This window comes from Macaca fascicularis, chromosome 12 (assembly GCF_037993035.2).
Source record: "Macaca fascicularis isolate 582-1 chromosome 12, T2T-MFA8v1.1".
NCBI classification, from domain to species: Eukaryota; Metazoa; Chordata; class Mammalia; order Primates; family Cercopithecidae; genus Macaca; species Macaca fascicularis.
The window spans coordinates 131,842,772-131,870,080 of record NC_088386.1 but is presented as its reverse complement, the minus strand read 5'-3'; the positions used below and the strand labels follow the sequence as shown (position 1 = coordinate 131,870,080).

General features: G+C 47.0%; 1 protein-coding gene across 11 annotated transcripts in view; it reads right to left on the bottom strand.

The window, feature by feature from the left end:
- AGAP1 (ArfGAP with GTPase domain, ankyrin repeat and PH domain 1) overlaps positions 1-27,309 on the bottom strand; it is a 645,437-nt gene that overhangs the window by 181,393 nt on the left and 436,735 nt on the right. For 7 of the 11 annotated variants that reach the window (XM_005574702.5, XM_005574700.4, XM_065526310.2 and 4 more), the window contains one exon: positions 22,105-22,263. The exons of the other annotated variants lie outside the window; for them this stretch is intronic. In XM_005574702.5, coding sequence (XP_005574759.1) covers positions 22,105-22,263 — 159 coding nt within the window. The remainder of the gene's footprint in view (positions 1-22,104; positions 22,264-27,309) is intronic. 11 annotated transcript variants of the gene reach the window in all.

Genomic DNA, 27,309 nt, shown 5'->3' with positions numbered 1-27,309 from the left:
CACTGAGATTACAGGTGTGGAAAAAATTTTCTTTACGGATGCTCAGTGGCCAGCAAGCACCATGCACAAAATAGGTGCTCCATAATCAAGTCTGTCAAGACAAGGAGGTGCCAAGTAAGACCACTGCAGCACAAGAACAAACAAAATTTGAGTAATGTCTTTGAAATGCTGGAGGGAAAAAAATGCAGTATACTTCTAATTATCTATTTAAGGCTTAGGAGTGTTGAGTATTATTTAAATACCAGCTAAGAAATCTGTATGAAATATCCTTGCAGTTTGAACATTTTGGAGAATAAAAAATTAACATAATGATAAATTACATCTTCTTTTCCCTTGGCCTTCACATGTAACCTTTTGTTATGTTAGAAGGTAACCATGGGAACCATCAGGGTACTTTTTTGGGGGTTAAATCAAATACTAATTTGCACTAATTTGCAAAATTCATTCCCCCTTATCTGTCCTCATAGAAATATTTTGTAAACACCTAAAATATTTGAAAAACTTCTTGTTCCAGGTGATTTTGTGACTCTCTCCTAAACTGTGGACAGGAGGTTTCATTATGAAAAGGGGTCCTTGGGGCTCCCAAGCCTTTAGTAGAGGTGGGTGGCATGTCCCAGTCAGCGAGGACGGTGATAGCATCGTGGTGTCAGGTGCCTCGTACGGAAGGCCCAGTCACTTGAAAGAGAGGCCGTACGGGTCCTTCCGCCACACCTGGCTCTAACAATTGCCCCGGTCAACAGGCTGGAGGTCACAGAGCAATACTCTGGCTCTTGGAGCCACCCAGCCCACAGGGCAGCTTTGAGGGCTTGGGTTCCACTGGTAATTTATCCACAGTGACCCTGAACAGAAGGCCAGGGGGCTGAGCTGAGGGAGGGGATGCAACTGCTCAGGACCACCAGGATGGTGAGGCTCAGCACTGGAGGGACATGATCTTGACGGCACACTTGAGGGCTGTGTGCAGGAAACTCCAGATATTTACGGATTTGACCACCAACTACCCAGGGCCACTCAGGGGCAGGCACTGTTTAAGGCCCTGGGGAAATAGTGAAACAAAACAGAGTATTTCTAGTTAAGAAAAAAAAAAAAAAAAAAGATGAAATTTACAGTGCAAACACTTCACACTAATCCAATATTAATTCTATACTGATACAGATTGACTCGTAGACACAGGGGCACTCAAAATATATCTGTGTACACTTGCATCATGAGCTGCCTGGGGCATCTCTCTGGTACCTGGATAACCATTTAAGAATATAAACATTTTTGATAAAAATACAGGAAAAAAGTCCCCATATTTAAATTTGAGGATTTGGCTGATGAAATTTTTTTTTTAAAAGGTATGTTATGACTTCTTTGACAGCCACTGAAAAGAAAATATTTTTCTCTCCTGCTGTTTTAGGATTTTGCAAATGACTAATGACTGTGCTACATATTTTATGTAGATTCCGAGGCTGGGGTTCACCTCTAACTTCTTCTGCTTGAAAACTAGATATTAGCAGCCCATTCATGTCTCTGACAAGAGGCAGGTGAGCTCTGCTCAGCACATTCATGTCAATAAGGAAGTTGAAACATGAGGTCATCTGCGCACTGAATATCGGAATCATTCTGGTGTGGTGTTAATGAGAAGATGAGGCTTATGACCTTTCATTGCTGACTACACTATTAAACAACTGTGTTTAAAAATAATTTACCAGGTCACAAATACATAGCAGGTAGGATGACAGAAGCTTCCCCAAACCAGATGGTAAATGAGTAGTTCAGGGTGGACCATTTGCTTCCACCAAAAACCTGTAGCTAAGACTTCCTCTTGCAAAGGAATCTGACAGTTTCCTGCATTTATGAAGCTCTAAGTTTGGCTGGTGTAAAAACTGCCTGTGTGTGATGGGACTGGGAGACTGGCGTGCTGTGATTCAGCTGCCGCCCAAGGCTCCGGTCATCCGGGATAGGAGGAAATGTTTATTTTATATCAACAGACAACGAGCGATTCCCGAGAATGAATTGGTGAGAAACAAAGGCTGTAGCAAAGGACAGTGACATGAGCCGCCTTCACCAGGATGACATTCATTCTGTCTTTCCCGGGACAACCTCCGTTTACACGTGTTTCTCAGTGCAATTATTAATATGTGGTAGCGGCAATCTTAAACCAACCCTGCAATCATTCCAAAAATAATGAGAAGAACAAAGTTCAGAGGAAATCTAATAATTTTAACTAAGCTTTGGGCAAGTAAGAGGTTTGAAAACCTGCTACACGTTTTTCAGTTCCATGCTACTCTGTCTCTTGATGACCGACAGCATTGTCCATAGTCGTATCTGGGGCTGGTAAACACTGGGAAAGTTTGTAACATGAAAGATAATTTGAATGCGCTGTGGACATCGATCGAGTATATACTTGGGATAACTATCTCCACCAACACCTCCACTCATGAGCATCTTCATCCACAACTGCAGCTCAAAGTCAGAAGTGTCTTCTAAAGCACAGCCTTTTAAAAACAGTTCCATCACAGTGGCCAAATGTGTCTTCTTTAGTCTGTATTTTCCACAAAATTAGAAATCATGCAGAGTGTAAACTCTGGAATTAATGATATTTAAAAACTAGAATTAAATTTACTTCCAACAAAAAACTATGAGTAATTCACCATTACTATTAGATACTATTAGAACATTTTTTTTTTTTTTTAAAGAACTGAGTTTGTTTGCACCACCAAAGTTGTATCATATTATTTCCACTAGTGTCTTGGAATCTGGCCTCTGTCCTAGCCAAAAAAAAAAAAAAAAAAAAAAGGGCTCCTGGAGATCCTGAGTTACATTTGCTGTCAGTTTAAAGCATTTCCTTTATCAAACTAAAATTTTGTTAACATAGTTTTGCCAGATACTGTGGTTGATCTTTAGGGAAAATTGCTTTAAAATAAACTGAAAGGTAAGATTGTGCTCCAAAATGTAAAAACTGACATTTTTCTCTTTTCCTTTAAGCAAAACCCTGACCTCCTGTGGCTGCTGGAAGGGTCAGTGCTGGATGTGGAGAAAAGCAGAATCCTGGCCGGCTGGCTATTCAGCAGACAAAGCTCCGGCCATTCTTCCCTACAGCGGCCTTTCATCCCCCCACCTCTCAGCCAGAATCAGGGTCCCTCCCTTCCTTCCCAGCGCTGCCAGCCCCCAATCCTCAGGAGTACACCCCTTTTCTCCTCCCGCAATTCCTGCAGGTTCCCACCAGCCATCATTTTCTCTTGCATGCACTCCTGGCATTTGCTCCTGCCCACACACCCTGTGATGTCCTACGGCACAGCCATGGCCAGGTGTGGCTGGCTGGCTCCTGCTGTTCTTTGGAATTCTGTAGCTCACCAGCCCAAGTCCCTGTGCCGGGCTGGGGAAACCTGGAGTCACCGCTGGGAGAGAAGACTTTCCCAGGGCACTCTGGGCATGAGACTGGCGGGAGTTTCTTACTCCAAATCTGTGCAGGCTCACTGGGGCTGTAACCCAGGCTAGACCTTCACACTCACCCCACTTTCTGCGCTCTCTAACTCCAGCGTGGACCTTCACCCATCCCGATTGGCTTTTCCCAGCAAACACCTCACTCTCTGTGTCCAAGCGTCTCCCAGCGACCCTCCAGGGAGCCGCTTCATCGCTACTTTCAGTGTCTTCCCAGATTTCCCAGCTCTGGCTACAGAAAAAGAAGAAACAGGTGCAGTTTCTTCCATGAGATTCAGGTTAGTTTTCTAGTTCTACATCCAGGATACTTTTGTCTAGGCGAGGGAGTCCATTTTTCCTGGCAGCACTTTCCATTCTGCATGAGCTGTGACTCTGGCCTTTGACACTGTGGTCAGAGATGAGCACAGCATCCACGTGCGGGGGGGTGCGGTGTGGCCGGGGAAGCTCAGCTCCAGGGGTGTTTATGCAGCTGGAGCAACTTGTGTTTTGCTTGTATTTTATGAGGCTAAGTGGAAAATGTAAAGATTTTAACTGATATTAGTTAATAGAAATAACTAATTTTCTAATAGATAATTGGAAAAGAGCATGGTGCTTATAAGCTTACTATGCAAAAGAGGCACAAAAATGGAACTTGCTAGGCATGCTCCAAGCGTCAAATCTACACGGCCTTGGGTGCTCGAGGGATTTAAGCAGATCTGTTCAGTTGTGAAGAAAGAGACTAAGATGATGATGTGGAGACACGGTGCAGAAGGACAAGCTGAGAAGCAGCATAATCAGGAATTTCATGGCATTTTTCAGCTCCTTAGGAAGAGCACCCCCGGCCACTGCCCTCTTTTCAAGTGGTATGGCTGCATTTCTTACCAATTCAACTTCATAGGTGTTCCCAGAAAAAAAAAAATTATAAAGGAAATGACAGGTTGAGTATCCCTAATCCGAAAATCTGAAATGTTCCAAAAGCTGAAAATTTTTGAGTGCCGACGTGATGCTAAAAGGAAATGCTCAATGGAGCCCTTTGGATTTTGGATTTTAGCTTTAGGGAGCTCAACCTGCATGTCTGAAAGAAGAGGCCTTCCTGTATTTGACTGTACATCAGGCACTTTTCAAAAACCTATCTACTCACGCCATGCCTGCCTCCCCCAGGGAGAAGGGGCTGGGGCAAGAGAGGATTCAGAGCCTTGCTCCCCATCTGGGCAGGTGAAAATATTCACGGACTATGAAAAATTATAACTTGCTTAATCTAACTAAACTGTAAGTCGTGATGTATCCTATTGTGGACACTGCGTTTGTACATAATTCCAGGTAACACTGGAATGCTGTCGGCTTTACTGGACACGGCATAGGTTCTGCAGAGCCGCACCGTGATTTGATAACCTGGCTGCTCTGTATTGAATTGGATCTTCCTGTACACCTGCCATTTTCTTGACTGTGTGGCAAGTGGCAGGATGGGGGCCACGATCCTAGCATTCTGACTCTGTCCTGACACATGCCTCTGCGTGGCCGCTGTGCCCCCACTGTCCCCTCCAAGTCTCAAACACTCGCCTTTGCCTGCCCTTCTCTGTCACGGCCAGCTGAGGACCCTTCTCTAGCACCACAAAGACAGACTCACTGCACTCACTTTTTAAATTAAAGTTTCAAACTAAACATCCCCACTGCCGAAGCGGACGTGGAAATGCTCAAATGTTCACCTCTCAATTCGTGTTTTCAGTATGAAATTCGTATTTTAAAATAACTTCATTTAAAACATTTTTAGCCCAGGCGCAGTGGCTCACACCTATAATGCCAGGACTTTGGGAGATGGAGGTGGGGGGAACACTTAAGCTCAGGAGTTCAAGACCAGCCTGGGCACTACAGTGAAACCCCCATCTCTACCAAAAATACAAAAAATTAGCTGGGCATGGTGGCGCATGCTGTGGTCCCAGGTTTTTGGGAGGCTGAAGTGGGAGGATCCCTTGAGCCCAGGAGGCAGAGTCTGCAGTGAGCTGAGATCGTGCCACTGCACTCTGCCTAAGTGACAGAGTGAGACCCCGTCTCTAAGACAAAAAATAAAATAAAATAAAATAAAAACCCGGCACATTTTTAGATAAGTATGTACTTATTACTAAAAGCTGAAACGGAACAGGTAAAACAGGTAAAACTTCCCATGAAAACAGGTAAAACTTCCCACGAGTCCCCTGCCCTCTTCATTTGCTCCATATATGCCAGATCCTCCGCACCCGCACAAGTTACTCAAATTCTTTAGGACTTGAGCAAGTTATTCAAATTATTTAGGACTCAGTTTAATCATTTGAAAATGAGGATAATAGTACCACCTCAGAGAACTTCAGCGCAGACGTAACAAATAGTGCCTATAAAGCAATGAATCCAGGGCTTAGACACTGGCAAACGGTAACATTCAGCTGCTCATTCTACCACTTAATACTTAGAAAAATCACTCGAGAGGCTGACTGTGCCCCTACTGATAAAGACACTGTTCTAGGCGTTGAGAATAGAGACAAACAAGACAGTCCCTCCCTTTAAGAAGCTTAAATTCTGGTGTGGGGGGGTGGGGTAGATGACAGATCAGAAAATGGATCCAGCAGTCCCACTACTGGCTATCTACCCAGAGGAAAATAAGTCATTATACAAAAAGACACTTGCACACGCATGTTTATAGCAGCACAATTTGCAACTGCAAAAATACGGAACCAGCCCAAATGCTCATCAATCAACGAGTGGATAAAGAAAATGTTATATATATAAATGGTGTGTGTGTGTGTGTGTGTGTGTATATATATAATATATATATATAAAACTATGGAATACTACTCAGCCATTAAAAAGAACAAAATAATGGCATTTGCAGCAACCTGGGCAGATGTGGAGACCATTATTCTAGGTGAAGTAACTCAGGAATGGAAAACCAAACATGGTATGCTCTCACTCATAAGTGGGAGCTAAGCTATGAGGATGCAAAGGCGTACGAGTGATACAATGGACTCTGGGGACTCAGGTGAAAGGGTGGGATGGGCGTGAGGGATAAAAGACTACACACTGGGTACAGTATACACTGCTCGGGTGATGGGTGCACCAAAATCTCAGAAATCAGCACTAAAGAACTTATCCATATAACCAAATACTACCTGTTTCCCCAAAAACCTACTGAACTCAAAATAAAAACCAGAAAAAAAGAATCAGATTTCAACCAGCTAAATAAAATATCTATATATAATATTTTTAAAGAAGAAAGAAAGGAGTAGAGGACAAAGGTTGTTGGAAGGTGAGTGGTGGCATGGAGAAGTAAGGTGGGGAGGAAGGACATGGGCAAGTTAAAATGGGGTAAGAAATGCCTCATGGTGAAGGTGGTATTTGGTGGACATGAGGGTGGGGAGGGGTTCCCATGCACAGCCGGTGAAAAGGCACTGGGGTGGCAGGGATATGCCTGGCTTGGCAGAGGGGCGGGACCACACAGTGCTGCTTCCCTGCTGGTTCTTAGAACAATGACACCTGGTGATTTCAACGGCCAGCTTTCCAAGCTACTACATAGAAAGCAGCATTGAATGGCTGCACAGCCTCCCGTGGAGGGTCCCTCAGTCCCCTAACGCTGGACATGGAGATTGTTTCTAGTTTCTGAACTGTTTCCAGAAAGCGTGGAAATTTAACATATTTATACTTATTTTCTTTTAAATGCCATTAAGTACATGAAAATATTCTATGACACGGAAAATTTTAATGAACATATTGTATGTTTAAGTGGAAAAAGCCTGGTCGGGCACAGTAGCTCACATCTGTAATCCCAGCACTTTGGGAGGCCAAGGCAAGTGGATCACCTGAGGTCAGGAGAATCGCTTGAACCTGGGAGGTAGAGGTTGCAGTGAGCCGAGATCGCACCACTGCACTCCAGCCTGGCTGACAGAATGAGACTCTGTCTCAAAAAAAACAAAAAAAGGAAAAAAAGCCTATTATGATCCAATCCACTTTGGGGGAATAAACAAATAGCCACACACACACAAACTGGAAGGGTATATACCCCCAAAATTAACAGCTTTGTTTACGACTGAGTTTTCTAGAAACCAAAGCGCTTATCCGCATTTTAAATGTCTCTAAAATGTTTTTAAATTAGGGGAAAAGCGCATCATTTGGATCTGTGTCTCCGCCCAGATCTCACATCGAATAGTCATCCCCAGTGCTGGAGGTGGGGCCTGGTGGGAGGTGACTGGATTACGGGGGCAGAGTTCCCCCTCGATGTTGGTCTCATGAGATCTGGTCACTTGAAAGTGTGCAGCAAGTCCCCCACACTGCCCCCCTGCCCCTGCCAGCCACGTGAAGTGCGGGCTCCCCCTCTGCCTTCTGCCATGATGGTAGGGTTCCCGAGGCACCCTCCAGAAGCCAAGCGGACGCCAACATCACATTTCCCATACAGCGTGTGGAACAGTGAGCCAACAAAACCTCTTGCCTTTATAAATTGCCCAGTCTCAGGTGTTTATTTATAAGAGTGTGAGAACGGATTCATACAGGTACACACACCCAAATCTAACAGCTTTGTGTAGGACGGAGTTTTTTTTAGAAATCAAAAAGCTTAATTGCATTTTAAATGTTTCTAAAATTTATGTTTTTTTATTACCGGAAAATGCAAGGGTATTATTGTAAAATTAGCAAAGAGAAATGGTAGGTAACCCACATGCTGGATGAAAAAGGCAGACTTGTAAAAACAGGCTGAAATATGCGCAACAGATACCAACATCCTGCTGCCCTCCAGCCACGCGCTGTGGCCTCCATTTACTGGTGGGACTTGTCCACTAGCGCACACGTTAACCATGCTTCTGTAATGAAGTAATTTTAAAAATGAAAAGCTTCACATAACACAATTTTAGGAAAAGAGAAAAGTTGTTTAAAAGGACAAATAATTTCTTTTTTAAAATATTAACTGTCAGGAACTTGGATTAGCAAGATTTGATCAATAACCCTTTGGTTTACAATGTTGCCACCGTCCCCCAGGAGAAAGTCCTACGTAAAAGCCAGGTGCTGGTCCAGGTAATAACCCAAACCTTGACTCCTTCAGAAGGTGGTGTAAGATGATAATTTTTCCAGAACGTGTGGTCGGAACGGATGCTGCAGCCTCACAAATCTCATCTGGGGGCCTGACCCGCCTGTCTTGCTGTCGCTGCCACTGCCTCCTGATTGATGAGGGCCTGACGTGCCCCTGGACTCCAATTCCCCTCGTACCACCCCCATAAAGGCTCTCGCAAAGAGACACTGACGTGGTGCCTCTGGACACAGGCTTTCCTGAAGATTTGGATGTTGAGGAAAGCAACAGCCAGCCAGATGATTTCAGATGTATTACTTTGGGGGAGTGGAGATACTCATTTCACTTTCTGTATTAATACGAAGCTTGATAATAGAACAAAGAATGGGTCAACGGCTGGTTTAAAGTTGAGTTTCCCAACTTGGGAAAGTAAGCTTCAAATGTGGAAGTACATAAAGAATTTGGAAGTATTTTCTGATCAAAAAAAGAATTTTCTGATTCTATTTCACGTAGGAAGTAATTCTTAAGTGGTATGCTTACCCAGTTACAATTTCAAAATCCAGCAAAGGACTATTTATCTACAAACATCATAAAAATAGAGTACTGAAAAAGATAACTGGTAAGGTTGTTAACCTGATGAATGTTCAGAGAGCAAGTCTCCTCCTAGAGCTGAATTCTTGAACTATGACCAGATGGAATGATCATGTGTGAGAACAGTGTGATGTATTTATCGATAATCTGAAGCCCCTCATTCTGTTTTCTCAATGTAATTATAATTGTTGCCTGTAAATAAGTATATCATTTAACAGGATCTGAAATATACATAGAAACATTTCCTTGCAAATGTGGTAAGATTTTAAAAATCCCACTGCAGAAATAATGTAGCAATTAAAATAGCATTTATAACTAAATATGTTTAAAATGTTTCTTCTCATATGAAAGAGTAAAATTTTAAGTCATTTAAAATAACCATCTGCTTCTGTGTGATATAAAATTTTTAGTATCATTGTATAATTAATATTAATATCACTTTCTGTTAATAACCTTATCTGTCACGTAATAAAGCCAAGATGTAACATGATATGTTCATTGAAAGAAGTTTAAGAACGCAAAACCAAAGTAACATACACATCCTAAAGGAGAAGCTGCTCAGTGGGCTTGCTCGGTCACACCCCACCCTCTGTCACCCGTCTCTGGCTATCTCTCGAGCTAGCCATGTTATAATCATCTTACAACAACTTGTTCGTTTTAAATACCTCTCTTCTCCAACACTCACTTCTTCCATGCCTTTCTTTCTCCTTGATACCTCTCACCCCCGCCAAATTTTAAGCGACCAGGCACGGTGACTCACGCCTGTAATCCCAGCACTTTGGGAGGCCGAGGAGGATTACCTGAGGTCAGGAGTTCGAGACCAGCCTGGCCAACATGGCGAAACCCTGTCTCTACTAAAAATACAAAAATTAGCCAGGCATAGTGGCATGCGGCTGTAATCCCAGCTACTTGGGAGGCTGAGGCAGGAGAATTACTTGAACCTGGGAGTGAGCCAAGATCGTGCCACTGCACTCAGCCTGGGAGACAAGGGTAAAACTCTGTCTCAAAAAAAAAAGGCCTTTAGGTCTTTGCCTTTTTGCATGTGTTTATAAAATCTACAAAAGGAAGTGACGGAGGAAATGAGAAAGATTTGACCAATTTTATTCGAATAGTTGACAGTCACCAGCGAGACAGTACGATTGAGGTTTCTTAACCTGTTGGCTTCCTAGGCTGTGCAACTGAGCAAACCACAGAAATACAAAGTGAATTATTTTCCTGTCCCAAGCGTGGTATAAAGTCATGTGGAAAAAAAGTCCTGTACTGCTTAAAAATGTACATTATAAAATCAGACCTTCTAATGTGGAGAACACAAAAGATCACAAAGTTTTCTTTCCAGTTGGAGAAGCAGCACATATATTTGGCAAATATTCAAATAGATGTGCCTCTTAAGTAGCTGGGACTACAGACACACACCACCAGGCCCAGCTAATTAAATGAATTTTTTTAGTAGAGATAGGGTCTCTCCCTGTTGCCCAGGTTGGTCTCAAACTGACAAATCTTTCTGTACTGTACTACCTATTCATAATTTGAAGCTAAGGTAGTCAATGATGCTTTCTATCTTTAAAAAGTCCCCCTGAAATTCAAAATTTGCATCTGCAAACATGGGGACTAAAAAAATTAATAAAACGCTAAATAATTTTGTAAAATTTTAGATTTCTGTATGCTGGGAAATTTTTAAAATGTAAGTTTTTTTTTTTTGAGACGGAGTTTTACTCTTGTTACCCAGGTGGGAGTGCAACGGCGCGATCTCGGCTCACCACAACCTCTGCCTCCCAGGTTCAAGCAATTCTCCTGCCTCAGCCTCCTGAGTAGCTGGGATTATAGGCATGCACGACCACGCCTAGATAATTTTGTATTTTTAGTATAGATGGGGTTTCTCCATGTTGGTCAGGCTGGTCCTGACCTCAGGTGATCTGCCCGCCTCGGCCTCCCAAACTGCTGGGATTACAGGTGTGAGCCACCGCGCCCGGCCTAAAATGTAAGTTAATGACACATTGTTGCCTTGAGGCCAATGAGAAGTGACCTGACTAAAAATTGGGCCAAGCAAATGAGAAAGGAACCAAGGAACGAGATGCAAATTTCAGTGACGGCTCTACCCACGGCTCCTAGACTCCTGGAACCAGGGGAATCGTGGGTTGTCTGCAGTGAGCCTACTCTGCTCTCAATTAACTAAGCCTGGCATAACCTATCTACATAGTAGATAACCCAGGCTGACTCAAGAGGGATCTTTTCATATGACATTCCTCTCCTCCCTAGGAGACGATGACAGCAGTCATGGCTGGGGATATGAGCTTGGGTATCTTCAGTCCAGAGGAATGGGCAGGCCTATTTCAAGAGGAGTGCAGGGAGAATGGGAGAGAGCTGAGTTCTGACATCCATTAGGGCATTCTGCTGGCTCAGCCTCACGGGCAATCCTTTTTAGAATCCTTTTCCTCACTCTTCCTGACTGGGTTGCAACCCTCCTTTCTTCCTCCGTGCCTCACCTTCAGTGGCTGCCCTTCTTACCGCCCCCCACAACAAAGCTCCATAGCCGCACATACCCTTCCCTTTGCGTGGATCCCACACACCCTTTAGCCTACTGAGTTCTTGGCAGCATCTGTTGAACTGGACCCACTGATGCGTCCATCCTCTCTAGGGTCACTTTCCAGTGTACCCTGGGACACCACTGCACATGATAAAGTGCTAGTTATATGTTTGTCGAATGAATGGAACGAACGACAAACAGATACGTTGCTGTGATGGTCTCAGTTGAAAACACGCTTAGTAATTCACACACTCATGCATGCACGACTTGACTTCAGAACGCGAACGGATGCCTCGCACCTGCTCACCCTCATTTTACTTTTCACCACCTGACAAAGCAGATTTCAATTTGTTTCCTTAGTGATGATCCGTCCGTTCTTCTTTTGCAACTAGAGAGACCTGGGAACTCCGTTGGGATTCCTGCTCCACTCCCAGGGCCAGGGCAGTGGGTGGCCACAAGTGGTCAATAAACACTTGCGGACTAAATGAAGTTACATATGAAATAACTGCTGTGAAATGTACCTAATCCACATAATCCCTATTAATTTACACCACTGACTTTACTTATGATTCAGGAACAGGCTAAGATGATCCAAGGCAGGAAACCCAGTTTCCACTCTAACTACTGACACTAATTTAAGAACCTGTTGCTGAGACTGCTCCCAGTGTTTTCTGTCATACACTGTACACATGGTGATCAACACGCTCTGTCTTAAGGGGCGCCAGCACTGGTTCTGTTAAGAACGAGTTTCTAAAGCAATATGCAAAGCATTAAGATACTTAATCTTAAAACTTCAAAAAATTATATCATATAAAACTGGCGGGAGCCTTGGAGCTCATTTCGCAAGTCTAATAAAATACACCAAGCCACCCGCCCCTGCCACCACTTGGACGATTCCTATTTGGGGATGCCATTCAAGTGTGCTCACTAACTCAGCATAATTCCTGGGCAATGACATTGTGATGACGGGCTGGGCACAGCTCCAGGTAGTCAAGAAAGTGGAGACAGACAAGACCCTGAAGCCCCTCTTTCTGGTGGAGTTAGAATTCTTGCAGAAGACACATAAGCAAACAGGATCATTTCGGATAGTGACAGACGATAGGAAAACCATACAAGATGGCAGGGGCAGGATGACTGCTAGTGACGGGGTAGGAGTCAAACAAGAATGTGCCCAGAGTCAAGCCACAATACTTGCTGAGAAAGATAAGAAAAGTCTGGGTAACCGCGAAGAACAGGATGGAGAGGGGTTGTCTGTAGCGATGGGCGCACGCTGGACCTGACGTCTGGGCGGAAGCCTGAACCATCTGGTGGATGACTCATCCCAGATCTCAGCAGAGCAGCCGGCTGGAGCCGTGGAGAGGCCGTCAAGAAACAGGGGTCAGACCAGCTGGGGCCTTGCCAGCCAGAAATCAAGAATTGAGAATATATTCCATGGGCAGTGGGAAGCCACTGGAGTGGGTGTGGGGAGTGGCAACCTGGCTCACGTTTTGTTTTTTTAAAAGGTGAATTTGGCTGCAGAGAGAGAGGACTTTTGGGAAGTAAGAATGACAGGCCAGAGATAAGTTACGACTGATGCAGCAGAAGGACTGGGGGAACACAGAGGAGGTGGAGGCACGGGGCAGACCCAGCTTGTATTCTTGGAGGTCAAGTGGAGGGAACCAAGCAAATGAACAGACTGTGAGGTGAGGCCAAGGGAGGGTGTGCACATGACGCTTTGGGTGTGTCTTTAGCTATCGGGAGGATAGATGGTGAAAAGGTGGGTGAGAAACAGACGCTCTGGATGAAAGCTGGAGTTCTTCAAACACATTGAGCATGAGCCGCCCAACTGCCTTCCACGAGTAGGCATTTGGTTACCTGTGTTCGATGTGGAGAGAGCGGTCATGGCTGGGGATGTGAACTTGGGTATTTTCTGAGTCTAGAGGAATGGTCAGGCCTAGTTCAAGAGGAGTGCAGGGAGGATGGGAGAGAGCTGAGTTCTGGGCCACATCCATCACCTGGGGTCTAGTGGTAAAAGGAGGATGACACAGGGGGCAGCCAGAGAGCAGCAGGAAAAACCCATGGATGTCTTCAGAAAAGCCCAGAGGAGAGAGGGTTTCAAGCAAGACGGGGAGTCAGCAGGACTCCCACTACGAAGATTACCACGGGAACCAAGGAGCGCTCCCGGGACTTTTGTGGATGAGAGCAGTGTTGGAGGGTGCTGGCCTGACGACACATGGGAGAGGGTCGAAGAGAACGTGGGTGGTAGCTGGGGACAGTGAGGACAGACGAGTGTCCTGGAATGTGTGGTGAGAAGGAAAGCAGGAGGAGAGGTGAAAACTGCAGAGGGCCATGGTGTTGGGCTGAGCGATGGCCGAGCAGGTGTGTAAGCTGAAAGGAGTGATCCAGTATCTGGGAGAAACCGCTGGGACAGGAGAGAGGGTGTCCGCAAAAGCACAGTCCTTTGGAAGACGAGAGGTGATGGGTTCAGAGGTGGAAGGGATGCCCTATCCCATGCCCAGGCAGGAACAGACCACACACGGTAGCTCCACAGGCTGGAGAGGGATATGGATTTTGCATGGGAGAGACATAGGCACCATCCTCCGTTTCACTGGGAAAGGAGGCAGAGGGCCTTCAGGCAAGGGAGAGGAAGGCGGAGATGCCAGAGGAGAAAGCTGGAAACAGTCACTGGGAACAGTCTCACTGCATCACACTACTTGGTGTCAAAAACATGTCTTTCCTGCAACTCCTAGCCATTGCTCCCAGTTCAACTGTCTGGGTTTACACAGAATCAGGATCAGATTTTGTCCCATGACCACCAGTCACACACATCATTCAGGTCCCTCTGAAAGAGCTTCTCAACCCTGGCTGCGTATCTGAAACTCCTGGGGGACAATCCACTGCTAGCGCTCCATCCCAGGCCAAATGGACTAGATCTCTAGCTGTTGGTCCCAGGAACAAGCTTGTAAAAAATCGCCCCCAAGAATATAATGGGCAGCCATTGGACAACGCCTTCCCCAGAGGCTCCTCCGGCCCTCCCAGGTTTTCAGCCACGCTGGCTGCTGTGGGTTTCAGGCCCCTCCCTCCATCCCGGCCCTCCGCTTCATGTGCTTCCCAGTCCGCCTATGTCTTTCTCAAAATGTGGGCCCCGAAAGGATCCTCGGAGTCCAGTGAGACGTTCAGAACCTCTCTCCTCCTTAGTGCAGAATGTTAAGTCTTGAAAGCATTTCTGCAGACAAACCACATCCAGGCCTTCCCCACCAGGGTCCGGTACTCCTATTCCATTATCTGTAAAGCTGGTTTATTGAGCCTGAATTCAAGATTTTATCTGTTTCACTTTGTTAAGTTTTGACCCATTTTGTAGTCTCTAAATCTGGAGATTTCAATGTAGATTATGTCTCAGCTTGTGGCATCCACATCTGATGGCCTCACCCTCCCTGTCCTCATACACGCAGCGGAGGGACACGCTGAGCACCCAGTGTTCTTGGAGGCGGGTCAGGTGGGCAGGGGAACAGCTTAGTGACAATTACGACACAGCCTGTTTGAATCTAGCCTTGCCCACTGACCTGCTGCTGTAATAGGCCCAACTGCCCTCTGCCCCTGCTTCATCTAAAATGGGGAAGTCTCTGGCGCTCATCTCCTGGGGGCCTGTGCCCGGCAAGCAGCGAGTTCCATGAATGTCACATCACGTCAACGCTGGTGGCAGCAGGACTGCTGCTGAAGCGGCCGTGGCCCCAGGCGGATGCTCTGAGAGGCGGTGTGGAAAGCAGCCTGAGGACCAGGCACTGCCCTGGATTGGCTGCAGTAACCCTCTTGTAAACCAGAAACCAGCTTTCCCTTCTTTGGGAAGGATTCTTACTGACCTGCGGTGCAATGCAGCAACCGCAGCTGGAAGGGGCCACAGAAGCAAAACCTTCATTGCCCAGATCGGGGTTTCCTGACCATGGCACCGCTGGTGTTTTGGGCTGAATAACTCTTGGCTGTGGGGGCTGGCCTCTACACCACGGCACACTCAGCAGCACCCTGGTGGCTTCTACCCACTAGCTTCCAGTAGCATCACCCTCCCATATGTGACAACCAAAAACGCCTTGAGACATCACGAACTGTCCCAGGGAGACAAAATCACCCCTGGTTGGGAGTCCCTGGAATAGAGGAAGACACGCCGAGGGCCAGAGGACTAAGAGGTCTGGTCCAGGCACTACAGCAACTATCAACAATATCCTTCTCTACTCCCTGTTTACAAGGATTTCTAGAATTTTTTTTTGCCTTGCAACGACATAAGGATTTCTGGTCTTCGGGCATGAAATGCGCTGCCCCCGTTTGGTTTTGATCACGGGGCAGCATTTCACTGTCCTCTGTTTCCCCTGGTCAGCAGCTACTGCTGAAAATAGCTGATAGGAAGGAACTAAGGAGACAAAGTACAAAGTTACAACATTCTGATTGGGAGGAAAAAAAATCCACCTTTCACCCCCTGTGTCCAGTTACCCCAGGACGCTTCTGCCTGCTCCTCGGCCACATGCAGAGATAGGAAAGCAGGCTCCGAGCACAGAAGGGAGCGGGGTCAGCCTTTTAATTAGGCCGGCCAGCCTGGCGAGCCGAGCAGCCCCCCGGCGGTGAGGCAGGGAGTGCCCAGCTTTGAGAGATGAGAGCCCAGGGGCCTTTAACACTGAGCTAAGCTGAAGGTTGATGACAACCCCCAGGGAAGGCTTTTGAATGCCAGCCAAGATTTGGGAAGAATTGATAAAGGAAACTTCAGCATCAGTGAGAGAAGACAAAATGTCTATCCATCTTAGAATGTATTTCCTTGAAAAGCAAGTGCTATCAAAAGACAAACAATTTTTATGATACAATGTTTAAGTACTAAGCATGCGTTTCTCCTTTAAAAAAAAAATAGCAGAGGGGAATGATTATAAGCTTTGAAATCAGAAAGACCTGGGTTTGAATTTTGGCTAATTATGATAAGCATGGTCTTGGTTTCTTAGCCTTTTGGAAGCTCAGTTATCAGGCAGAGATGATGATCCCCAGGGAAACGAGTGTTAGGTGTGAAGGTCACCATAGGGGAGACAGTCAACACATGTACTTCCTCCTCACCACGCTTCATTGATACCCTCCCATCAAAGAAGCTTCCAGGTCAGAGACCGGCAGCATCACATTACCGCCGCCTGCTGGTCATGCACTAAAATTGTCAGTATAACATCCAAAAAGAGAAAAAAAAAATGCTCCAATTATAAATAAAAACTGATGAACGGTGTGGACATGCTTGCTGGAAAGTGTGGTTCAAATGCACTGGCTCCAAAAGGAAGTGTGGGACGGACAGCTTCCAAAGCTGAAACTCGTGTTTCGAACCCCCTTCATCAAAATTGATGTGCAAAACATTTTTATAATGAGAAAAGACATTTAAAAGTTGGCAAAAACTCAGATGCTTTCCACTGAGGATCAGCTGCTTTACAACCACAGAGTCTACTGGAAAGACACAATGATTACACGGCCAGAAGGAAACAGGGAGCAGAGCATACACACGCACACACACACGTGATGCACTCCTTCCACGTGGAAGATGGATATGGTGTTTGTGCTCGATGGTGACAAGGCCGCGTGGTGGCCTGGGGGAAGCCGAGGGAAGTGAGGCTCAAGAGCCACACGGAAGAGTCATGTGAAGAAATGCAATATTAACAGTGATGGCCAGTCGGCGTGGCAGAAGATAAACTGTTGGACTGAAGCAATCGGGGATGGGGTGGAGCTATCAGAAGAACCTGACAGCCCAGGGCTGGGGGAGCGAGGCTGCCACGGCAACAGCATCAGCTGAGGCCACCAGCTGAGGCTGGCCCAGGCAGGAGCCAGCGGGGAGGGCTGGCCAGGCTCACCCAGGTACTCAGGAGGTAGGCAGGCAGGTAAGCGCTCTGGCCCTGAGGACAGGTGTGATGCATCTTGCCTCGAAGTAAGATAGGACGGCCAAGTATGCTACAAACGACCCCCCAGGGCCCCTGCTACCCACAGTGATGCTGACTCGTGGCTAACACTTCCAGAGGAAATTACCTATGGAGGAAATGATTAATCAAAAAAAATTACAGGCTTCCAGTAAGATTCAAGAGAACCCTCAGCCAATACCTGTTGCAGAGATAATTGTTCTGAATCTATCAATAAAGCAAAGCTGCCCCTTCATTGACTGCAAACACCAATTTCTTTCACCCAGGATTATAAGTTGGTGTTCACGGGCTCACTACTGCCATTACGGTGATAAACAGTTTAAACCACAACAGGATCTGACATGTAGATCAATTCTGGGTCCATAAAGAATCTACACAAGAGGTTGCAGGACAGGAATTTACAGCCACCAGTTTTTATTCTCTCTTGCTGCAAAAATTACTTCTGTCAAACACTTAGAAGAGTGAGAAAAAATGTAAAAAAATTAATTTTTCATGTACTCCCGGAACGGCCTTTTTCAATGCAGAGGCTCAAGATGAATATGTTTCTGCATTTAAAAAATTACACTCAGCAGCATGTGGTGCTCAGCAGAGGAGGGATCCAATCCTCTGTGCTGCCTGCAAGCCGGCAGATGGCAATTTGAAACCCTGAACCGAGCTGTCTGCATTTTCTCTAAGGGCAGATGCGGGTCTCATGTTAGCAATGCCAAATTATATTAGACATTTAATTTTAAACCTCAGGTACTTAAATGTGAAACCTTACAACAGTAATAGTCATAAAGCAGTGGGCATTCCATTTCACAAAATGGATTCTTTTCTTCTTCCCTTAATTTAAGCAGCACCTCCTGTTTTGTAGGTTGCCCCTACAAAGGAATCTATCTAATTAGGAGTTTCTCACAGCTGCTTTAAAGGCAGAAACCCCGGGAGGACCTGTGTGTCTAGAGAGTTCTGAAAAGTTCTCCAGAGCCAAAGTCTTAATTTAGGGTGGACAGGGGGGCAGAGAAACAGTGAATCCCAATGTTGTTATGATTATTATGTTTTAGAATAAGAGAGTGCGCCACAATGGGAAGGCAAACTTGCCAACACGGGCGTCTATCTTCCCAAGCTGCTTAGGCTCTCCCCATTCATTCCTGCTGCTAGCACAGAGTGAGCGACTGAAATCCAAACCAAAGACTAGGGATGGGGGCAGATACATTTAAAAAGAAAGTGGGGGCAGGGGGGACTTAATATGACCTGCAACTTAAGAAGAAAGAACATGACAGAAAGCTCTTAATCATGTTGATTTCTTCTGTGATTATTTTCTAAGCCCTGCAGCGAAGGTTTATGCCAAGACTGAGGCCTTGAAATCCATTCATAAACATGTTTTCTTGAAGTTGTCCATGAGATCCCGTGCCCTGGTGTTCACTAAAACTTGCTGGGGTCTAGCCACTTGACGGATCAGTGCACTGAAGGGGGGAATGACGCGAACCAGAGGGATGCCGGGATGGTGTCGTCGGCGCAGAGAGACAAGGATGGGTCCAGCGGGTCTGGGTGGAGCCTGAATTCTGCATCACCAGTCAAATCCCTGGAGCTGTCAGATGCCACGTGGTCCGTGGACCAGGCTTTGGGAAGTGAGGACTTAGAGCAGTGGTTCCCAAGCTTCAGCATGCCACGTGGTCCCAGAGCGCTTGCTATACACAGGTTGCCTGGTGCCATCCCCTGAGGACTGGATTCAGTGGGACTGACACGGGGCCTGAGAATGGACATTTCTAAGCAGTTCCCAGGGGTGGCTGCTGCTGCTGCTCCTGGAGGCACACCTTGACATGCAGTGATGGAGAGCTGAATCGGGCCACCTGAGTTTGAATCCCGGCCCCTCCTAGGATGTGACTTTGAGCAGGTGATATTTAACTCTTCTGTACCAAAGGCAGCCCCTGTAGAAGGGAGGTAACAACTGGATCTACTCTGTGACGATCAAATGAGATTATCTACATAAAGCCCTCAATAAACTGTAGCTCTTATTATTACTATTATCGTCTCCCTTTTCAAAATATTTTGGGTGTGACATATTATTAATCCTTAGAAAATGCAGGAATCAACCAAGATCCCCGTAAAACTGTAGGGATCAGACTTCTGTGCACCATTCTGCTGTCTTTCTGGATCTTTGCTCTGTAAAATGTCAGCTCGCAAGTCTGAAAATCAGATGCTAATTTGGCAGCGCTGGGCTCTCAACACTCATCTCTTCCGGTCTCTCCTCATTTTTCTGCACCCCAACTATCACCTTTCACTTCACTGTAGCTCGTGGCTATTCCATCTTCCCTTTTCCTCCTCTCTGGGTCTTTGTCCAAAGTGCCCCAACGCGTATAATAACTTCCTCCTGCTGTTTTGCACAAAAAATCCATCTAGTTCTTTAAGCATTGCTCAAGTTTGATTTTCTTTGGGAAGCTTTCCTTGATCAACTCTATCAATCCTTAAACGACCTGCACAATTTCAGCCCTGGGCTCTCCCTACAGCTCTCCTTCCATGTCCCTCAGCAGGCTGACATCTGGGGCATCCGCTTGCTTGTTTCTTATCTTCTGTGTTCAGGGTTCAAGATTTACGAGGTCAGGGAGCACACTGGTCTTTAATGGACACCCACGTGTGTTAATATTATAGAAACTGCTTTGTGAATAAAAAACCGGCATTCAAACTTAGGTGACTTTAGACTCGCATGGGTACTGTACAAATGCGTGTGTGCAGACAACGCGGCCCACTTCCGTGGAAAGAGACTTCCAACCAAACCGAGGCTCTGGACAGCAGAGTCTCACGACGTGGCAGTGTGGAAACGCCCATCGCACGTACGAACAGCTCAACAGAAAGAGCTACTCAGTAGAGGGAAAGTTACCCGGTGAGTCTTTATCAAACAGGTACGTGTGCAAAAGGAAAATCTGTACAGGATGAATTTTAGATGAGTACTTAAAGACCTGTATTATTGGCACCTGAACTACTCTCACTCAGCAGAGGCTGCTTGGAAAGGCAAGGCCTTGTCCGTGCCACCTGCGCACCTGGCTCCAGAAGGCCCAGCGTGGATCTCCCACACCCTCAAACGTGGTCCTGAGCAAGAACACCTTCACCAGATGGCGGCCACAGAATGAAACCTTATTAAATAGTAATAGTCATTGATAATATATATTTTAAAGTATTTGATAATGAAGTGAGTATGTGGACTCTTTGCTCCTCTTAAAGGAACCGTGGTAACAGTAGTTCTTCAGTCATGAAGGGCCAAGTGTCCTGTGTTGTGGCACACGCCTAACTACTAGGTAAGGGAGGGGAGAACGTGTCCATTGAACAGATGAGAAAACGGAGGCTCATGGAGGTACAGAAGTTCATGCTAGGCTGCCCGGTTGGCAGGTGGCGGGGCTTCAGCTGCAGCACATACAGGTCTGATGAAAGGCTGACTACGAGGCCTGCTGGGGCACGCAATGGTTACAAAGAGAGTAAACTGTAGACAGTTAATTTATCCTAACTTCAAACTTCTTGTTTGGGGTTTTCAGGCCTTTCATCGTGATTCCAGATGAGGCAGAGAGCCTTGGAGAGCCCTTGAAGAGACTGCAGGCAGACCTTTGCTATCTACCAAAGCGCCTTCTTTTGAGGGAAGGAAGGAGCCCCGACGCTGGGTTGGGAACGGGCCAGCCGGGGCAGGCGCGTGACGCTCTGTGTGTCTGCTCCAAGTCACAGGCTTTTCCAGACCCACAGCGCTACGGCGTGGAGCTGCCTCGCTGACTCCGCGTCTCCTGGCTCAGTTTGGAGATGTCTTTCTCTAAGGCTTCTGCTCGGTGGTGTCTGCGGAGCCACTAGAAATAAGGATGATGTTTACCCAAAGCAAACGTCCTGCTGCAGCAGCTGGTGGGTCTACAGGGAAGACCTGATGCTGAATCTTTTAATTAGAACAAATTATGCTAAGATTACTCTAAAACCCTGTCTGATAGATTACATACAACAGTGGGAATTCCCTTAGATACCGGTGAACAGGCCAGAGACAAAACGCCACAGGCAAACCCTGCTGCAGCCGCCAGGGTGCCCTCGGCGCCGCGTCACTCACGCTCCACACAGACGGCGAGATCGTTTCCAACGTGCACGCTTGTTTCCCGAAAAGCTGGCTACACTTGTCAAAATAATAATAATAATAATAATAATAATGCCGAAGGAATGTGAAAACTGAGGGATTACAAAGGGGACTCCAGGATTTAGAGGGTACACCAGGAATTCTGGAAAACAGACAAGGAGGCTGAATTCACCCTAATGATATAAAATGTGCACTAGTGTAGAAGTGTAGGCCACGCCATGTAGGGCAGTGTGATTGGGGAGATAAAATCAGATACTATTTCTCAGCGCTGCCAGCTCTGTCACGTGACCCTGGATAAGCCACTTGCCCTGTCTGCAGCCTCAGTTTCCAAACTGACCCAATGGGATGACCACCTCCTCCCTGTGCCGAAGAGGAACAGATGAGATGACACGGGCAAGACAGCCTAGCAAGGACAAAACGTTTCATAGACGAAAGGCAAGGTGTGAGTCTGCTGCAGCCGCCCCACGGGGTGCCGCGCTCCCAGAGGAGCATGAGAGCTTAGGGCGTCCTGTCCAGCCCCCGGCTTACAACGAAGGACCTCGAGGTGGCCGCGGGTCCGTGGGGCTGCGCCCCCTCTTACCACTGCTGATGGCCGAGTTTGCAATGACCGTAGCCTCACTCCACTGGTCGGCACTGGAGACTGAGTAGGAGCGCTGGTGCATGCCGTCGGGTCGGCTGTTGAAGGAGACCAGGCTGATGCCGCTTGCCATCTGAGACCCAGATGCACTAGTGACATTCCCTAGGAATAAACAAGTCAGGTGAACACCACCGCGGACTGCAGACCACAGAAACCAGCGCGAGTTAGTCTACGGGACCCACGCGCTGGCACACAGTGCACCTTACCACCGAGAGCAGCCCTCGTCCTGCCTGCATGGCAAACGGAAGCGCCAGACAGAAGATATTTGGGAGGAATAAAAGGCGGACGCCAATCTTGATGGTGCTGACAAAGCAATGTGAAGGGACCTCATGCCGCAGATGACTCGCACACAACAACCCTATACAAAGACACAACCCAAGTGCAATCGCAACATCGGGTGGAAGAGAAGACAAAAGACCCAGTTGGTCTCAGCAGAGGCACCGCGATCCGAAGATGGCAGCTCCAGGAGCCTGGCCGTGTCACCCTATCAACGGAACAGAAAATGATCACCCATTGAGAGTCAACTGTCTGGTGCCAGAAGATTATTTTCATGGGGAAGCCATACTTTATGACGAACACAAATCAAAGTCCCTAGACACGACACGGAGGAAATGCAGGCTCTTCAACCAGATAAGTTTACTCTTAACCTTGAAAAGACTAAGCAGAGGAAAAATAACCTGCGTGACTTCACAGAGCACATGGGCTGTGATGAAAAATGATTCCATTGTATACTTAATGATTTGAATCAGTTGCTCAACATCAAAATGAATTATTATCTGGTCATACCAATTTTAGACTCAAAAACACAATTAAGTGCCTTTCTCTAAAGCTCAGCCAAACATACCTTGCTGCCAGCGAATTAGTCTGTTAGGTCTGTCTGCAGATCTTCGGAGGTATTAGGACTTTTTATACAAAAAATTTTCTTCCAATTGTTTTAGTTCAGAACCAACTAAGTTCTAAACTGTCTCAACAGAAGTTTTTCAAAGTGCAGGATTTTATAATAAATACGCAGCCCATATTAGCAGTTCTTAAATCTGGCCAATTACCAGAATTTCCTGTGGAGCTTTTTAAAACTAGAGGCTTCAAAAAATACAGATTTTGATTCAGAAGCTCTGGGAATGGGGCTTGGGAAAAGATGCATTTTCAAAAGCACGCCGGTGATTTGGATGAGAAGCCAGAGGCAGGAACCAGGGCTCCCCTCAAACAAGTGGCCTCACCGCGATCCCGTGCAGCACTGGGAAGCCAGGGAATGACGAGCTGAAGCCAGCGTACGAGCCCTACACCCAATCAGCGATGAACAACAATGAGGCGTTTGGCTTTGAAGAATAGAGTTTTGCCTTAAAAAAAGAAAAGATACCTATTTTATGCTGTTGTCTGAACTGAGTACATTCTGAACGTCATAGGCAGGTCTGCTTGATTCCAGAAAAAAGCCCAAAGTGATGCCCCGGGAAGGGAAGGATGGGAAAGCCACAGAGGCCGTGGTCTTTGGACCTACAGAAGCAGCATTGCCAAGAGGCATGAGAGAAATGCAGAATCCCAGGCCCCACCCACCAACTGCCTCTTGGTAAGATCCCGGGCGATCTGCATGCACATTAATTACAAAAACCACTCCAGCCAGAAAATCACCACCATGAAACAAAACATCGCAACCAAAACTCCACCACGGCAGACCACTGGCATCCAAGGGGCTCAGGTGGGAGGAGCACAGCGCAATGGCTCGGAAGCCTCGGGTCTGAGCTCCCCTGCTTACATGTAGGGTCTTGAGGCAGTTTCTCATGCCCCTAATCCCTGATGTTCTGAGAGCTCCATCTCAGGGCACGGGCATACCCTAACGCCCTAGCAATGCACAGCGTCATTTGGAGCCCACATTTTGCATGACAGTGCCATGTGGTGCTCCCACGCTTGCTCTTGCACCACGCCTCACAGCAGCCTGGGGAGGTGGACCAGGCGTGTGGCATCTTAGAGACATGGAGGAGCAGCCCAGGGCTGGCAACGTGGCACTAAGGGGAGCACTCACGCTCCTTCCTGTATTCTCCACGTGCCACCATTGAAGCCACCCTGGGGTTGTCCTCTGGGTATTGTGTGCCTTAGCCAGATCCGTATTACAATAGGACATTCAGACCCCACAGAAGGCAGCATCCGCACAGAGCAGAGGAGACACTCCCATCTGCGGGATCCCCTCCCGGAGCCCGTGCCCACCGTGTTCCTGCCATACTACTTCTCCGCCCCGCTCTCCTCCTGGGAAGGCACCCATGTGGGCTGCACCTGTTGGCTCCAGCACCTTCTAGCTTCTCACTGGGCTCAACCAATGGCGAGCATGGCAGGAATCTAAAGGAGAGAGGAGGGTGAGGGTGGGTGCTGACTCCAGGGCTCCTTCTCCGAGCAGTCGTCTTGCTGGGTGACCCCCTCTCTCGGTGGCCCCTGGTGCCTGCATTGTCCTGTGTGCTTCTCTTCCCCTTCTCTACCTCAATCCCACACAGCCACCTATCGAAGGTACACTTGGGGAGGAGGCGCCTCCCAAGAGTGGCTGCCGGGGCTTCCTTGGCCTGGTTCTACTTTCATCACGTGAATTCCGAGCAGACAAAAGGCTTCCAGACACTGCTGACATTGTTACGGTGGGCGAAAGGACTCCGGAAAGGTGGAAAAGGACAATGACAAGATGCCTGCAAACAGTTGGGGGTGTGGTGGGGGGACACCTCCCTTGCTGGGACCCTGACTGCCGTGCCAGGCACTTCTGAGCCTGCTCTACCTGCAGGGACGCCTGCTGTGTGGGTACGGTGTCAAGGTGGTGATTTCTTCCCCACTGCAATGCCCAGTCAGACCCCTGTCAAGTCGTCATTAAGCATGCCATCTGTCCACAGACCTCATTTTATACCAGCTTAAGGCACATAAGGTTCAAACACCTGAAAAACAAAGAGGAATTTCACGATGTCTGTCTGTCCCTCCATCTTTGGGTCGTTGATGACAACATGGCACTCAATACAGCACCACTTCTCTTGCTCCTTCTCCCTGGAGAGTGGTTCTCCGATGACAACCGGGCCTAGAAACCTTCCAGAACAATTCCCTTTAAAAGGCAGAGGAAAGTATTTCAGTGTATTCACTGACTACTTGCAATTAAGCTCCAGAAATAAGTATCCACACACAGTAAGGAGAGCCAAGGCAATCTCAACTCCAGACAAGGGACCACGAAATGTTCCAATGGAGGTAGCTGATCGAGAACTCATCTTAGGTTTACAAGTTCTGCATCTCAAGGCCAAACATCACGCTGCCAAAAAAGGAAGGGAGAGATTCCTTCAAGTCTACACACTAATGAGAAACAACAGGACTCTGCCGCGAATGCACTTGTTCTCAAACTTCTGTCTGTCCAGCAAAATTCAAGGACAAGTCCAATCCACTGAGATGCTGGTGGAGCAGCTCTGGGGGTGTGGCTCACAGCCCACCTTCTGCCTCCTGAGAGAGTCCCAAGGAGCCAACCTGGAACCTCCGGGGTGAAGAACCTCCTGGCAAGACCACATGCTCCTGGTGTCCAGATGGAAGATACCAGACCAGCTACGCACAATCCTTCTGACGGCAGACTCTTAGAGCCCCATAGCTCGTGAAGGCCCCCCAGCCCCAACCACACCCACTTCCCCACTGCAGGACTAAACTGAAACAGCCATGACTGAATCTGGGCCACATCACGGTGTACACACGGACACACAGGGATAAAGGTGAAATTTTCAATCAGATCCATAGACTATCGCCTGACGTCCAGGCTGAGCTCATAGATGCATTTTACTTAGTTGATCATTTCTTTCAAAGTAGAATTAAATTGGGAGATTTCACCTAAAAACTGGTGGTTTCTGGCATCACTTAGAAAATGAGAGTATCCGGGAGCTGTGGGCCTGTGTTTGTGAACAAAGAGCTGACACAGTCTCTCTCTCTGGATCTGTCTGCGGGATCTGAGTGGGTTCCGCTGTTGCCCAGGCTCACACCTGCCTCCCCCAACCCCACTGCACTCAACCCACCTCACTCTTGACCTTTGGTCAAGACCTTCCAAAATGCGCAGAGGAGGAGTCTCATTCCATAAGCAAAACATTTCCGATTTTCTCGTAAGGGAGTAAATCTCTGTTTTAATATATACCCGTTCACTATATTTGATGTCAGTTAAACTTTCTTTCAGAAAAACCAACTAACCATGATGTAAAGAAACAGATGTATTTTCTGTGATAATGCAGAAACATATTTAACTAAAAAAAATTACAGAGGGTCAGAAATACTGTTTCTGGGATCCGAACACAGTACCTGCCTTTCAACGTAAATGCATGAAGACACCTGCTTTAACTCTGAGGCAAACCAGTGGTCCACGGCCTGAGCCACGACACTATGGAAGCTGCCATGCTGGGTTAACAGGCCCGTGGAGCATCTCGTGCCACGTGTCAGCGGTCCCAGGCCAGTGGCCACACTGAGGCATTTCCACTCACTTTCAGTAAATCCACCCGTCAAAGAAATGAACCACCCCCAAATGTGGAGTGAATCTTTTTAATAACTGTGCACATTCCAAATCCAATTATAGTGTCATACTTTCTCATGCTTATTTTTATACACATGCGCATACAGTCTAACATGTAACCTCATTTCTGTTCTTGAATGAATGTCATCAACTAACTGACCTACTAATGCTGTCCTGGCATCCAGTTTTGTTATGTAAGCATCAAGCAATACCGGCCCTATGTGTTACCACACAGGAGTTTGGAACACTTCTGGAAATATCTTTAGGCATAAAAGGAAGACTCTGTTTACAATCACTGTCTTCTCACTCAAAGTACTTGAGGGCTACTGTTTTCACTGACTGGAATTCATTTCATGTTAACAAGTTATTAATTAAGGCTGAAGGTCTGAAGTCCTCATTTGTGAAAGAAGCTGATGACTGTGATTGCTTGAGAGGTAAGGATCCTGACATCAAGACCAGTGAGGATACAAGTGCATCAAACACTGTTCTAAACACAGTCCAGGTCAGCCCGAAGCAGGCCTGCCAAGGTGGGGGCCTCATACCCAGCAACCAGGCTGAAGGGCAGGGGACCTAAACCCATGTGGCCACCAACAGTCAACAAAGACATCAAGCTCTGCTGCTACTACACTGATTAGTTAAATCAAATTTTCACACCT